The following is a 16857-nucleotide window of genomic DNA, read 5'->3' on the forward strand; positions in this document are numbered from 1 at the left end:
CTCATTTTCATTTTGGGCCATATCAAAAATCTGAATTTCTTTTTTTTGAAGGGCCACAAGATATTGTTAAAACCAATAAAATTGATAAAATGTCAATAAATAGCTGTTCCTCTAGGATTTTGCCACTTAGTGTTTTTTGCTATCAAAATTACAGATTTTGTGGCGCCAATTTAGAAACGTATGTAAGGAATTTTAATATTTGCGCTAATGTATGATGTTAAATGTGACTTTTTATTACGGACTTTAGCTTGACATTAAGTAAGGCTGACGCAGCAGCCACTTAAATTCAATGTATTTGACCAAATTTGAGAAGAAATTGCAGTAAGATTATAAAACAATGTGTAGATTTGTGTAAATTTTGCAGATTTGTGAAAAACTGAAATAACTTGTTGGTGTAATTTGGAGTTTAAAGGGCCAAATAAAAAGTTATGGCGGACCAGATTTGTGTTCAAGGGACTTTATTTGATGGCAGCTAAAGAAAACATAACATTTAAGATTAAAATGTGACCATTAAAATGTTTAAAACAGAAATATGAGTTTATTGAAAAGACTGTTATAAATAACAACCTGCTTAAAGGTTGTTATTTTAAAAAGGTGCTTCTAATCTGACAATATTCTATTTTTGTGTATGTTATCAAAAACTGATGGAAAACCTGACTTATTTCTCTGTTCACAGAATATTAAATGTGAAGACGTTTGTGGATGAGGGACGTGTTTCCTTACCAGGAACAAGCATGGTGGTGATGCTCTCGGGAGTTTCCAGGAAGTCTACGTTCCCCCTCTGGAAGGTTTTACTGTAGTTGGTCTGCAGGTGGCTGGAAAGCAGAGAAGACGACATGGGACGTGAGGAACTGATCACTGTTTGTGTGCAGTGATCCAAAGTCATCGTGGTTTATCAGTTAACGCTTTGGTAAGTAGGCTTCAGCGTCGTAGGATGGAAGGACGAACCAATCAAAGGTCAAAGGTGAAAACAAGCAGGTTTCAAATGAGAGACAGTGACTCCAGCCCTCAGTAACGTAACTCAAAGGAGTCGATTGAAATCAAGCAAACCTTGGGAGATTCAGATGCGTCTTTATTTTCATTCAACCAAGAGGTTTGTCTCTGATAGGTGAAAAAAAAGTGTTTCGTGGCATTACAGTGATCTTACAGTTGCTAATAAACTCTTTGCATTTTTCCACTCGCAATTTGACCAGTTATCTACAGCTAAGAATGCCTCTGTGCCATCACACTAATCTTTACCTACAGAAGGATTGACTCTGACTTGACTTGCAGTCAGTAAGGTTAGTAAAATTAAAAGATTACTTTAAAACTGAATCTCCAAGGGGTATGTGCAATTTTGGGCTTTACTACATTGTTGACTGGTATTTGCATCTACAGCCATAAAACTGGTAAAAATAAAAATAATACAATGCAATAAAAAGAGAAAGGCAAGAGAAATATTCTTCTCAAAAATAAAAATAAGAAAAATAGGCAAATCCTTTACATTAAAGTATATATTTTAGTTTACAAACATTATATAGTGGAAAGTTTTTTTTTTTTTTTTCAGTTTTTGACCATGAGAGATAATTTATCTGTCGGCAACAAAAATATTCCCCAACATGCAATTAAAGAAGAAATCAGATTATATTCAACGCTTCAGTCGTACATTTTCTGCCAGAATCCAGCACTCTGAACAACATAGTCTGAAAAAGACAGACAATCTTCAAAGTTCTTTAAAAATAACAACACATCCATGAAACCTGGAGCCTCTGACATAATCTAAATATATGACTGCAAAGGCTTTTGGGAACATCTATCGCATTCAAGACTCGAATCCAAAGGAATTTGTTTGAAATATATATTTTTTTATTCATCTTTACAAGAGTTGTCAATAAATACTGAGGATATGTATAAACTCATCCTCTAAACCTTTAATAATTTATCTATAATTGACTTATTTTTACTTCATTATTGTGAATTCAAATTAAAGACTCAACCTAAAAACTAAAAAAGAAAAGTATGATCACTTTACAACGTATAGAGAGTATTAATGTGTGGCACAAGGTGAATAAGGCTGTATTTAAAAAATTAATTGTTAATCCTATTTATCCAATAAATATGAAAAAAAAAACAGAGTAATAAATGAGCACAAAAGGGGTTAAAAAGTCTTTTTCTCGTTTTCCCCCCCCATCATCTTCTTTAAAGTTCAAGCATCAACCAAACCTTCGCTGACAATGAGTCCAAGCAGTAAAAAAAAAAGAGAGCATAATGTAGAGTTAATGTGAATCGATCCACGGTGCGTTAACTCTGACGCACACGGGTCACACACACGCGGATACTCACTTCTTCCACACGTTGTTGTGCTCCCAGAACTCGTAGAGAATGAAGCGTGATTCATTCGCCAGCCGCTGAACTGCGATGCTGCCGAGTTAAAGACAAAAGAGAGGAAGACGAGTCATGCAGCCGCTAATTAGTGCTGCTGCACCATGTCCCCCAACAGAGCCAGTGTTGCTAAATTGTTTTCTGCATCCTCACTGTGCGCGAGCAACGTGGTGTTTACAGCGCAATCATAACCGCAATTAAATTGTAAAATGCAATCATAGTCTGGCAACATTTGCGCAGTATTTTCATTTAATCAGAGGAACAAGATGGAAAAATATGCTATTTAAATAAAGCGACGTGATAAAGCGTGCAAAACGTCACACTCTGCTTCAGGCTGCTGGTTTGAGACCAAAACCAAAGTGACAGTTAGCTTAGGACTGACTCAGGTTGAAGAAATGTTTAGTCACAAAGCCACAAAGATAAACATTTTCGTTCTTAGGGATAAGGAGAAGGAAACGTTCACGCTCTCCAGCCCTCTGACGCAGCATGTTGAGGGTAAGCTCAGCTGAAGAACAAGAACGAAACATGACAGGCGAGACAAATATTCTAAGACTGCGACACGTTTTCTCTCCCTAATGTGGCAGAATTTCAGATTAAGCTTATTATCATCATAAAAAACTCTCAATTGGATGTGAACTGCGTAGTAATCCTGAAATCATGTCAAGAACGATACCACTTCAAACTGCTTCGAAAGGAGGATTTAATTTAAGTTAGTTTTAATTTTACTGCGGCGGCATTTTAATGCCTGAACATATATTCAGTCATTAGTATGGATGAAGGATGCAGGCCAGATATTCGCTTACTTAAATCATTTCCCCAGTCCGATATGGCATTAGATGAGGATGCTTTCTTTTACTTTAGGTTGAGGATGCAACAACTCAGAAAATAATATTTAAGTGTCAAAATCAGCTACGATATTCTAAAGTCAGACTATTTTGAGTATCTTAGCATTAAGATGTGCAGATTTATCATGTTAACTGTGTTGAAATGACAAAATAATGAGGAAAGCATCAACTTAACTTCTAAATTAGTCACCACTGTGCTTGTGGTATTAGAAAAGATTAAAGTTTTACAGGTTCTTCATTACCTTGGTAATTGGTTTCTTTTAATTTATTTTTTCACTCTCTTCATATAACAAGTGCTGCTTGCTAGAGGCTCATCTTTTCTTATTCTTCCTTACCCGACGCTTCAAAAATTAATACTTTCCATACAACTTTGAAATTTCCGGCGAACTCTTCAGGCTGAGCAGATTCCTGGTGTTCCCCAGGGCACATTCCTCAGGTCCCTTTTTTTCTATAGTTAATCTGCTTCCCAAATATTCTGTTCTCATTTCCAAATTCATTATGAATTCAAAACCTGTCAGTAAAATATAATTCTACCCTCTCTATTCCAAAGGCAAAGGTCTGCCTTGCTCCAATATTCATCTACGTTGTGCATTTAGTCGGATGCTATAAAAAAGTCACCTTTTGTTGACCAGATGGAACGCATTCCTTGGATTTCCACTCAAATAATTATTCACCAAACACAATTTGGATAACATAATTATTTGCAGATTTATAGCTTTATAGGAAGGTTGAGACTAAACCATATTCACGTGTTAAAATGTGATCCAAATATAAGTGAAAATCTGTGGCAAGACCCTCCATCCAATGATACTGCAGTAAAAACTTCAGTTATGACATGTTCAACCGCGGCAGAGGCATTTGTAAAACTCCATTTTTCACTACTTTACACATAAAATTAGGGGTGCATCGATTTATCGGTCGGCCGATTTATCTGTGCTGATTTGCTTAATTTTGGGAGATCGGTGATCAGCCGATTTTTACATGTAAAGCTGATCTTATCCTTCGACGTTATCAAACTTGGCGAAGATCTAAAAATCAACGCTCTGTGCTTTTCTTTTCTCCCGTCAAACCGGCTGACCAGGTCATGCCTGCACATTTACAGTTAACAATAGTTACCCCATCGTTGCCAATTCAGCAACTTTCTTGATATATTGAGCAACATTTCAGACAAAAAAAAAAACTGATATCAGCCAAAATTGGAATTGGCAAGTTGGCGATCGGCCGGAAAACTGCAATCGGTGCACCCCTACATGAAATCCAAATACAATACAGCTTATATTAGTAAAAACACACGAAGCACGACATGCAAGCTGAACGGAACAAATGAGGACGTGTAACAGAAAGAACTGACTGTAAGCATCCTGTCTGGGCGCAGGCACAATCCATGTACTGCCTGAGAGCCAATCGAAACTCCTCCAGCTCCTCCTCCAGCACTGACAGCTGCCTCTGGACTATTAGGATGTGCTGTGAAGACAACACACTCATTCAAAATGTCAGCTTGCTTCTGGTACGGTTAAATCATCAGCCTGTTCAGATGACGAAGCACAGCTCTGAAGGACAGACAGAGGTGGGTTTTGACTTTCTTTCCTCAGACAATAAGAAGGAGAGGGGTGTTGGAGCTCATCCTCTGGCTAAGTGGTGTGAAGAACGGAGGAAAACTTGGTTTAATCGTGACAACAGAGAGCTTGCTGATAATTTCCTGAGGCTGATGATTTGACAGGCACAGCGGCAGAAGAGAACAGGGAGTGAATGGTGGCTATAAGATACACTGTGTGCCTTAATGAGGGGGACTTTTCTGTGTGTGACCAGGACTGAACCTTTGGGATCTTTACTATTTGCTTGCTAATTTGGAAGAAACGAACACGCACACACACACACACAGAATCTGAAGTTGTCAAACAGAAAGCAGTCACACGTCAGGCTGGTCGCCATCGGTTAAGCCAGTTACATGTTGATTCATTCATACAGACGTCTGCACTGAAGCAGCAATGACAAATGTTATATTCATATCCATGGGTTAAGATAGATTATTATACTGCAGTAATATGAAGCTGTATGTCCAGATGTTATTTGCAGTGGTCGTTACCCGTCAATTTTCTTGTCTGTTCTGAGTTAGTTTGCAATAATTTTGTCTAATTAATATCATTCATCTGTTGGCTTTTTTATAGCATGGTTTTTATTACTATTACATTTTGGATATTAATTGAGTTAGTAACATATCTAATTAAATGTAGATAAGGGTAAGATTAAGTAAGCGTTCACTTCTTCCTACTCCTTTTCAAACAAAAAGTAGTGATGAACTAATTAGTTTGTTCCTGGTTATGGATGCACATTTTTTCTCTGTCCTACAGGTTGTTGTTTCTTTCCCTTCTTGTTTTTAAAAGACTTGTTTGAGGTAAATAAATCAAATACTCCTGCTGCACAATTATTCCTAGGGTAAATAAATTCTTACTTGTTGTGCCTTATTACTTTCATTTAACTTTTCCAACGTGCAACCACAAACTTCAGGGCATTTTACAAGGATTTTATCTGATAGACCTACACAAAGTAGTGGGGAAGTGTGAAGTGGAAGGAGAACAATACTTTTTTATTATTGTAGATCAAATCTAAAGTTTGCAGCCTGTGATTTTCCAGTACTGTACTCTCTCCATCCACCTTCCCTTAAACTCTGTCCCTGCCGAGGAAATGCCTCCCCACAGCCTGATGCTGCTGCTACCGTGTTTCACTATAGCTTCATGCTATGTGTTCAGATCTGGTTATCTGCCCTTAATAACATTTTCACATGTTAATTCAGTTAAATTGTGCAAACTGCCAAAGTTTTACTCGTGGATATGAGAATAAAGGGTGAGTAACCCACTGTAAAGATTTTATTGGCTCAATACAGTAAATAATGCATGATTTTTCTTCTACTCCACAATTAAAACTAAACTACTTGGTTTGGTTTGTCACTTAAAATTTCAATAAAAATACATTTCAATTTAAAGTTGCAACAAGACAAAATGTGAAAAAGTTCAACAGATGTAAATAAGGTTTTTTTTGGGATTTTTCGCGGTAAAATCCAAACAAAACAGTAACCTTATAAATCAACACAAAACATCAGGGACAGGTTTGACAATCTGCTTTTGTGGTTTAAGCTTGTTGGATTTTAAGATATCCATTTTTTTTTTCATTTTAAAATCTCTTTGCACAATCTTGTAGTAACTTTGATTTGAAACGATGCTCTATACGCAACCAGAAATGCACATCAACACATATCAGTGTGACCATCATTAGAAAAACAAACTCTACATAGCTGCAAGACAAGATTATATATTTTGTTGTTTTTTTTTTGTTTTTGTTTTTTTGTTTACACTCCTTTTTAAGAAAAATAACTATTGTTTTGACTGGTTGATAATTCCTGAACATCCTCAAACATCCTCATCCTGTCACGTCCAAATAAAACCTTAGACACACAGATTAAGGATGAAGACAGTCTAAGCATAAAAAGAGGGGAAGCGCTGCTGTTTCTATGGCAACTGCTGTCTTCATTATCAGCGTGTCCTCTGGGTCTGTACAAGCCCCCCGTGTGACAGCGGAGTAATAAACACAGCATGGTCACTGCATAGTGAAAGGCGGACAAAAATCAATAAACCAACCGATTTGCTCTCCAAGACCTCCTCCTCAACGGGCTCCATGCGAATCTCCTGCAGAGGAGGAAGTACACGGATATTAGTTCTTGTTTAAACTGCACGAGGGTTTACATTTCCTGGATGTTTACAAAACTGCTACTACGAGTTTTGGGGGACATCTTAGACCACGAGCTAAAAAGACAACGTAGATGTAAAAACAGCATTTAAGGAGGAAGTTAAACATGAAAGAAGAAAGAAGTCAACGTGGATCGCAAGCATAAAAAAATGAAATAATCATTAAAAAGCTGCTATAGATCCCACTGTGGATAATTACTGCAACCCATTTACATAATATACTATACATATATATAGGGACACCTTCTAGATGTGGAAAAATTTAAAACTTCTCTTTTAAATGTTTTAAAAATACTTCAAAACTCATAAAAGTCCAATTGAACGGATTATTTTACAGTTGTAAAATGTCTATTTTAAACCTTATTTTAATGTATTCTGACTTTATGTGATGAGCTCCTTGTCCTCCTGCTGTCCTGCATGTTTTAGATGTTTTCCTGCTCCAGCAAACTAGATTCAAATGATTAAATTACCTCCTCAGCATGTTCTACAGAAACCTGATAATGACCCATTTATTTCAATCAAGAGCTTTGAAAAGGGGAATTATGTAGACCTGCAGGATAGTACAGAACCCTCTGAAACAGGCTATGGGCAACTGATTTCATGTGTAATATACAGATTTTTTTTTTTTGTCAGAATCGTTGTTACTGTCTCTTTTTACTTCTGATACAATATTTACAGCCCCGTTTTCTTGGCTTAAAGGTCTCATCAAATGCCTCCCTCACATCATATCAGTTTACGACGCATTGCTTCATTTTCAGGTTCAGATTTTCTCTCCCGTGTGAGCATATGCGTACGCGTTTCCAATGTGGGCAGGTGTGGCTCGCCACTCTGATATTGTTGTGAACCTACTCATCACAATTTCAGGCGATAACGTAAAGACCAGATGGCCGAATCGCTGACGGCAAACAGCAGAAACGAGACACAAAATGAGGCGTAAGAAGGGAAATCCAAAAAAAAAAAAAAATACGCCGAAGAAAAAAAGGAGAAGCAACCTTTTGTTCTAGACGGTCGATCAGCTTCTGCAGCCTGTTGACCTGAACCGTCCACTGACAATCTTCATCGTAAACACCTGGGGGGGAGACAGAATTATATATATATATTTTATATATATATACACACACACAGGAAGCTGGATTTTAAACAACAAAGGTGCACAGATAAAAGCTGCTTCATGCATCGCGTCTGTTTAAAATATTTTCATCCATCGATCCCTGGAAGCGAATGCAGGTATGAATGACTGCACTGTGCCACGGGGGTCATTTCAGGGTTTTCTTTCATGTCGGGCGGCAAACACCCACCGAGATCAATGGGAAAGCTTTGAGCCCTGTAATCGCTTTGTTTGGGTTTTGTGTTTGTTTCTGGCGATCGCAGCAGGTGCTGCGCTGGAGAGGCGACAAAGAGGCGGCCGTGTGCAATCAATGGTTAAAAAAAACGACGAGAACAGGAACGGAGACAATCAGCTGGAGCGGGTAGGGGATATTTTGTATGTTTGAAAATGCGGTGAATGTTTTAGCTTTAGTTTTAAACATGCATTTTGGTAAAGATTTTGCACAAACGAGCATCTATATCATACTTCACAAAGAAACATCGACAATGGTCTTCATCTTGGCTTTACTTTTCGCAAATTTTAGAGTTCAAGTATTCTGGAACACGTAGAAACTTATGTTTTTTCAGTGTATCGAAAAGCCAACTTAACACACATCAGTCAGTCACTTTTTATAGCTTAGTAATTTGCTTTAATACAGATGCTCAAATCAAAGTTTCAGATTAACCAATTTCTCACTTGATCAGCTCTGATTTATGGTCAACAGGTCGAAGGCTGAATCATCTGACTTTTATTTTTCCTGTTATTGAAAACATCAGTAATGATCTAGTAACACAACAGAGTGTTTTCTGATGAGATCACCAGATGAATGTTAAAGCTGTTCAAAAACGCCCAATCTTGTAATTTCTTTCCTTTTTATCAGATTTAAAACTATTTCTAGCCCAGACACCTTTTCCTCTCATCTTTCTCTGAAAAGTAAGTCGTCACGGGCGAGTTAGATGTCAAAGGAAAACCCTGATCTGTAAATTTTGACTTTTACACGCAGGCATCCAGAACCCCAGCGGTCCGGTCCCCCTCCAGGCTGTCCCTGGCCTTTCCTCTGCCTCACCTCCGCTCTCCTCCCTTCCACCTCCGCGTCGTGCTTTCTGATCTGCAGAGACGCGCTCTCTCTGACCCCGCAGCTGTTTCTTTGCAAACAGCAATGCCACGTTGAGTTATTTAAAGTGAGCAGTACATGCAAACGCATCAACCCACCTGAATTGACAAGACTGAGGAGAGGGTTGTTAGGGGAGAGGCTGTTGTTCCTCTGGAGCCTCCGATTGGAGCGGCGACCCGAAAGCTGGATGGACAGAACCTCTGGCTTCACGGGGCCCTGTCTGGAGACGGAGCAGAGATTATGGCTCTGAAATCAGTTCAAACGTCTAATTTGTTTCACAACAAATGTCATCTTAGGGCATTTTACAAAACAAATAAATAAACAGAACATCCAGCGTATGCACCGAAATGTAAATCGTACAGTGATAGAGGGAACTCATACATTCCAATTTGGTCCAGCTGTTAAACAATGCAGTCGAGTTTAGGTTAAAGTTTTCTTTCTGAGAAAATCTTGGAGCCAAACAGAGACAAACCTATAAGCTCTGAACCGTCTGTAAATCCTAAAGATTAGAAACAGAAATATCTCCTTCCAATGTTTTATCTAAGGCTCTTACCAACAATTATTTTAGTAATCAACTCTTCTGTCTTGATTACGGTAATCAAACAAAAAAAATGGACACATTTTGCATGTCAAACTCATTTTCGCTTTGGGCCAAATCAAGAACATGAACGCTCTAAAAGGATGTATTGATAAAACCTGTTCACAAACTGTTAGAATGTCAAGAAATTCTTAAAATTAAATATTATTATTGAACATCTTTTCAGTCCCTCCAGGAACTTGTGATACTTTTTGTGGTTCTGTGGTACTAATTTGGAAATATTTGTGACATTTCTGCTTGTTTCTGACGGTAAATGCGACTTTTTATTACTCGCTGCATCGATCGTGGACTAAATTCTGACATCAATCAAGGCTGAAGCAGCTGGTTAGTACAAGTAAGAAAGTTTTTGATAATTTTTGGGAGAAAAATCTGCAACAAACTCCCAATTATAAGTACATAAAAGTGCAGGGATTTGTTGATTTTTGTGTGAATTTCCATGATCATTTTCAAGAAAGGAGGGACTGATTCATATCATTTGGCAGAAAACAGAAAAAACTGCATTGATTTGATTGATAACATAATATTTAGGCACACTTGGTGTTTAGTCAAGAGTCTAGAGGGCCACATAAAAAGCTACGGCGGGCCAGATTTGGCCCACGGGCCTCGAGTTTGACGCATGTGCCCTGAAGGGTAATAACGAATATTTCTTTTCCTGAGCGCTTGATCATTTGTAGCAAAGGAAAAAAATTGTTTAAAAAAAATACTTTAGACAACAAAAGACACTTGATAGATTTTTTTTTTTGCAGGATATTAACCAGGTGAAGCCACTGGAGGAGTTCTGGGTACAAACATTTTGCATGTTAAACACAAAATATAACGCATTCGGCTTAATTACTGACCTGATTATTAAGTTGTTCTGTCAGCAACGTAACTTAATGCCAGGCCAGATGTAACTTTTATGAAGAGAAAAAAGTTTATGACAGCAATAACTGAAAATAGCGAGTAATTGCAGAAAAGTAGGAGAAAGTGATAATTACGTTCTCCAGCAGCCTCAGCCTCAAAACAACAGAGAAAACTTAACAAAGCTTAGAGTCAATATGACTCGGGCTATTCTAAGTTTTAAGCTCAGCTCAAAAAGTAGACAGCATGTCTCTGTTGGGAACATCTGGAAGAATTAGATCACTGGTATATGAAGGATCTTCATTAATAAGCAAGAAAGAGAATTTTAAATCTAAAAGAGAGCCAGTCGTGGTATTACTTTGACACTTTTAGAGAAAGTTACACGGCACAGTGAGCGATGGATTTAAATCACTTTCGTAACGCAGATTATTAAGGGGCATGCATATAAACTGGGACAGCAGACTAGATCCAGCTAGGAATAAATTCAGCAGCAAGCCCAGAGCTGTGCTGCTTTATTCCTGTGTTGTGTTGTGCTGACGTTGACATTAATGTCAGTGACAAGGTGCACGCTCCCAGAGGGCGACATCACCTACGATTCATCATACCGCCGTCAACGTGTTTGGGCCCATACTACGAAAAGACTCGAGGGATTCTGAGTTCACACCGATTGTTTTATGCAATTTTACTTTTAGGTCTTTTCGCAAACCTCTTTTCAAATCTCTGAACGTTTCTGTCGGTTGTTGTTGTTTTGTTGTCATCTCAAGGCTAGTAAATTTTTCGGTGTTGCTCCTGAACAAGTGCATGGCAATGATTGTATGTCTTCTTGAATTTGACCAGAACGACGACAACCACAAGAAAAACGACTAAACATTAAAACAAAAATGTGTAATATAATGCCAAAACATGAATTAATTTTAAAAGTACAGATTGGAAACTCTAAGTAAGACGTCATAATTGCAGGAGAATTTGCTTAAGAAATACCACCTTGCCTTCAAACAGTGTCACATTTGCTTTTTTTTTATGTATTCCTTTTTTTTTTTTAAACACTAAATATTTTTTTTCAAAATTTGCAAAGCTTAACATCAATCGGTGGTTTGATTTTCTTGTTTCTGGCAAAAAGAAACAAACCAAACCCTCCAAATGGAAACGCACACCAAACCTCGACTTCTGTGTACTCCTACCACCCTCCTGTCGTTGCAGTCAGTGTGTTCAGCAGAGCTCTTTCGTCTATTTTAGCTCAGTAGTAATAGTCGCAGTATTAATGGTTCCTCCAGCAGAGACTCATATACTGCCAGTGTTTGCATCATGATTAAAGCCGTTAAAAACTAAATCCTCTGCACTCTGCCAGAGACGTGTGCGTTAGCAAACATTGTATTTGTAGCTAATGTGGGGACTGTTGGCTTCATGTTTGCCAAATTATGATTTATTTCTAGCTTCCCAGTCCTATTTTCTTTTACGAATGTTTCATTTGTGATTGTTTTCTTGGTAAAAGAGCACATAAGCTTAAAAATACGTCACAGTTTTATTGTGATGTATTGCAAACCTTTCATCCGTAAATTTCACAACTAATGAAGTGATAATTTATGTGAGGCTCTTGTTTTTCTATTCTAGGATAGAAAGAAACTTATTCGTGTTGATCTATTTCTGTTAAAAGGGAGCCGCAGGGGCAGATGACACCACTTAGTCCCCATCCAAACCTGGTAAAAACTTAGTGTGAAATATCCACAAGCTGACATCTGGTATGTACTATGGGTATAGCATGCTGGTGAGTCACATCCTCGGCTACATATCAACTTTAATTGGCAAAACCGTCAACTTTAAGGAGCAAAAGAGGAGTTTAAAAGCTGGAGAGCAAAGCGTGAGGTCAGGAAAAATAAGATGAGGTAAAGATGACCACCTGCGCTTAAGATGCGAAGCCGACAACATTTGGAGAAGTAAGTTTCTAATGACATGCAGCATTCTTTGAAAAACCAGCGTAAGTATGCATGTGGCTAAAAAGACGGTCTGTGCAAATAACACAGCCTTTTCACAAGCACAAAGGGACTTTAAAAGCCATCGCGGTAACAACTCCTGATGTCTGCAGGAGCACAGTGATTACATTCAGACTCACAGGGGGATTTCTCAAGCAGCAAGAACACTGACAGAGAAGAGGCAGCTCAGGGAGTGAGGGATAGCCACTTTGAAATGACACAAAATAGAAATGGAGAGATTCAGAAGAAGGCAGGAGAGAAGAAAGGACGCTGAAGATGCCTATCAGCTAAGTAGGAACATTTTTTTATCCGCATCCTTGGCTGTAAACACGGTGACAATGACGAAAAGGACAAGAAAGAAGCGATGACGGCAAATTTATGTCGTCTTTCCAAAACCACAAGACGGCTTCAGAGCAATCCAAATGTGTCTGAGGCTTAGCGCAGTAAAAAAGTTTCCACTTTTATTACATCTAAAATATCTTTGTTAAGGCTTTAATTATTGCCACTATTCTTACGGATGAGCACCTGGAAAGGCAGTTCATTATATTAGAAATGATGATCGCAGGTTTAGAAGAAACAAAATGTTATGCTGAATCTATTATAAGTAGCTACTCCATCTCAGAAACCTCATTCACAAACAGAGAGATAATAAACTGGACTCTCTTGCTCAACAGAATTTCAGAAAACACTTCACAAGAAGCTTAATAACCCATTAGCAGTAGTTATTTAAAGTTTTCCCCCATTAATTTCCAGGCACTTTCCAGGCTGGCGGGCAAGACACCACAAGACGGGTGAAAAATGTGCGTCACCAGCTGTCACAAGAAGGTACCGGGCCTCAAATAAACACAGACGATACCTGCAGGGTATCGTCTGTGTCCGTCTGCACACATGCAGTCCATGTGAGCAATGTGTGCATGTGTGCTCTCGGTGAGTCATCGCCAGCGCTAATGACCTGAGCGCACCGGAGGCATGTCGGAGCTCTGAATACAGACTGACCAAGATCGAGCAGCAGAGCCGTCCGAGGAAGACCAGGCCTGAACTCAAACAACCACTGGGAGGCAATTAACACCCAGAAGTCTGATGCTTTTATGAAGATTGTAGTAACACTGGTCAACAGCCAGAAAAATTGTCTGCGTTTTTTCAGCTGCTTAGAGTAATTTTGATGTGCTGAATCCAAAAAAATCACGTTCAAAGAAACAGAAGTTCATGCCCTGAAGACGTTATGTTCAATTTACGTTTATTACTCAATTTACAGAAATCTAAGTTTGTATCATTTATTTAAGACGCCTCTGTTATAAAAAAATTTTTCTCCTGAAGCCTTTATTTTGGATGAGAAATGTTAACGAAATGAACCGATGGTGTCACAAAAATGTCATCAATTTAGTCAGAAGATTGGATTTCTCTAAATAAGAACCTGACGTGGTTGAGAAGAATGGATGTCATTTTTGGATTCAGCAGTGCAAAATAGTCTTAAAATCAATAAAAAATAAATTACACGTATTTTGGTTCAAAAGACAGATTTAAAGACTGACTTTTGAATTTACTTTACAGTCGTACACTGCGTGTGATTGAATTAAGCTAAAACTGCATGTAAACTGTCTGAAACATGATACTTTATTCTAAATTTATATGGTAAATTCTACAAAATGCAATAAAATAAAATGGGCTCTGTGCTCCTTTGATCTACCTTCCCCTATCATTATGATAATCACCTTCATGTCATCGCGTCCTTCCCGAGTCCCTTTCCTTAGATCTTAACAAGCTCTCTTTAATTAGCTGAAATTCGTCTGTCCCCAGAAGAAGGAGATTTACTTATTAAACGAACGATGAGTCACACGAGTTGTACGAGGAAGAGCAGGTGTTCTGATTGGGAACTCGGCTCAGGCATTCTGTGCAAACGCGTCTTTCTTCGTGTCCAATATGAAGGATGTAAATTAGGACAAACAGAGCACACGCAGAGCAGGAGCGTGTAATTATGGGCTTGGGTGTGCTTTTCGCTCATGCTTCCGAGACCGAGTGTGTTTGTTGGTGTGAAGGACCAGAGGGATTCGCGCTCACTTCTCCTGGCGGGTCTGCTCGGCTGTGGTTTCCATGGCGCACTCGAGCGAGCTTTGAAGCGAATGAAGCTGATTGGTCGTCTCCTTCAGCAAGAAGCGGGTCACAAACTGCTCCAGGTGGGTGGACTCCTGATAATCCTGTCAATCAAGGTGGGGAATAGGGGGAGGACAAGTGTGAGTGGGCGGAACAACAAAGGGAAGCTGTGACAGGTTTCACATGCCACTCCAGAGTCACGAAACGTCCAAACCTCCTCTGCTAATTAAAATGTGCCCAGAAAGATTGTTCAGGAGAGATTATGCAACAGCGCTGCTCGAGAAGAGAAGATATGAAAAGGAGGATGAGTAGGAAATGTCAGGTTTAAATTTAGGGTAATTGTTTCGTGATTTTTGTCAGTGTTCCCTTTAGTCTGGTACGTGACTTTTTGTTGGTTTCTGCTCCCGTCTGTCACTTAGCCCACATTTACTTATCACCGCTCTTCAACTTTACGTTTAAGTCTCTCAGACAGCACATCTAAAGCATTTAAAAACCGTAGGAAAATACTCTTATACATCCAGATAGTAATCAATCTGGGCCAAACAAACCAGCTGCTACGTTTGTAAATTAAAGCGACACAATAAGGTCCGAGCAAAGTAAGGAGTTCTTCTTATTCTGGTGCTGCTAAATTGAAGTTTCCAGGTAGCTTGGAAACTTTGAATTTTTATTTCTTTCTCTCCTTCACGTTCCCTCCTAAAATGAATGTTAGGAATTATAACTCCTGTCAAGGATGTAAAACCTGGTCTTCAAAGTCCAAAATAAAACCAGTAAACATTTTACAAATGCTTCACCTTTAAGTCTTTTTTGGCCATTTTGAACTTTTAGTTGTTAATCAGAAAACTTTTACCTTTTAGATTGTAGGATTCGAGTAAGTATCTTGTTTAATTTTCTTATTTCTTTTTCAGTCAAATCATTACTTTATTATTACCTACACATTACTGCTAATGTTATATTGCTGGATTACTTACTGTTTTATTTAACAAAAATAAGTACACATTTGTAGATGGTTAATTTTTGGATAAGTAAATATTTTACAAATAACATACAATAGAAATCCTGGAGAAATCTAGAATCTGACTTTAAATGGTTTAAAGTGAAGAATACACTTTGTAGACAGATTAATATGATTTTGAGACTAAATATACATATATATACATTATTTCCATTTAAGCACCAATCATGTGATTATATTTGGACACTGTCTGAGCTACTTTAAAGCAGCGGATTGAAACTCACTCCCATTATTACCAAGGAGAGTTTATTTGGGACTCAACGGGAATCCAAACTGGACTAAAATCTTGTGGCCATCAGGTTAGGAATGAAGGATCTGCTGTCATAGATTGTGACTTGATGACTCCACCTCACCTTCAGACGCATCATCTTTTTCTAATTCGCCCAAGACGATTTTGCAAAGCAAACGAAACACGACACGTCAGGGTACTCCTGTTACGACTGACAGTCGCGTTGCGTGTATGATGGCACCTTGTCATTTTCTGTGAGAAAGATTTTATTTATGTCAGGCTGTGTTTGTTGGGTAAACTGGTTGAGAGGGGGGAAATATACCTCTGACATTGTGGACATGTCATCAGCTGTGGCAGGAACAAAGCAGGGGGGCTGTCTGTTGTTCAGACTCCAATCAAAGAGGAGTGAGGGATGCTTGGCGCTGCCGAGTTTGCGGCGCGCATTCTGCAGCTGCTCCCTCCGTTTTGAGCTCGGTGACTGTTTGTACTCTCAACGAACAAAAAGTGCATTTTAAATCAAATAACTCATGCATGAGTGTACAAAAAAAAAAAGGTCTGCTGGTTGTAAAACATAGTCAGTCACATCTTTAATATTTCTTTTTGTTTATGGGGAATATTTTTTTAAGCAATACACATTTGGACATAAATGCACTTTGATGGTGAGAATGAGTTTTGACAGACTGGGGAAGGTCAGACTCTTGCAGTCTTAGCAATGTGTGTCCGTTCCACAGACCCACAGTCATTTAACAGCTTCCCGTCTGCCTGATTTTTGTTCCTTTTTGCCTCCCCTCCATGCTTAATTGTCTGCTGCACAAAAGGTCAAACGAGAGCTTTGGTGAAGGCAACGACTTTTAGCTCTCTGCATATTGCTGCACTTTCCTCCTAGTGCCCCACAGAGCCAAAAATGCCAGAACGTGTGTGTAACATCTTTCATCCTCCTTAGTAAAATAGTGAAAAAATAAAATAC

General features: G+C 38.6%; 1 protein-coding gene across 1 annotated transcript in view; it reads right to left on the reverse strand.

The window, feature by feature from the left end:
• Window positions 1–655: 655 nt before the first annotated feature.
• necab1 (N-terminal EF-hand calcium binding protein 1) overlaps window positions 656–16857 on the reverse strand; it is a 48478-nt gene continuing 32276 nt past the window's right edge. The window contains exons 6-12 of the mRNA XM_007547821.2: window positions 14617–14753; window positions 9249–9370; window positions 7942–8018; window positions 6842–6889; window positions 4558–4670; window positions 2323–2400; window positions 656–815 (exon numbers count right to left, since the gene is read on the reverse strand). Coding sequence (XP_007547883.1) covers window positions 671–815; window positions 2323–2400; window positions 4558–4670; window positions 6842–6889; window positions 7942–8018; window positions 9249–9370; window positions 14617–14753 — 720 coding nt within the window. The 3' untranslated portion in view covers window positions 656–670. The remainder of the gene's footprint in view (window positions 816–2322; window positions 2401–4557; window positions 4671–6841; window positions 6890–7941; window positions 8019–9248; window positions 9371–14616; window positions 14754–16857) is intronic.

Source organism: Poecilia formosa, unplaced genomic scaffold, assembly GCF_000485575.1.
Source record: "Poecilia formosa unplaced genomic scaffold, Poecilia_formosa-5.1.2 Scaffold21, whole genome shotgun sequence".
NCBI lineage: Eukaryota > Metazoa > Chordata > Actinopteri > Cyprinodontiformes > Poeciliidae > Poecilia > Poecilia formosa.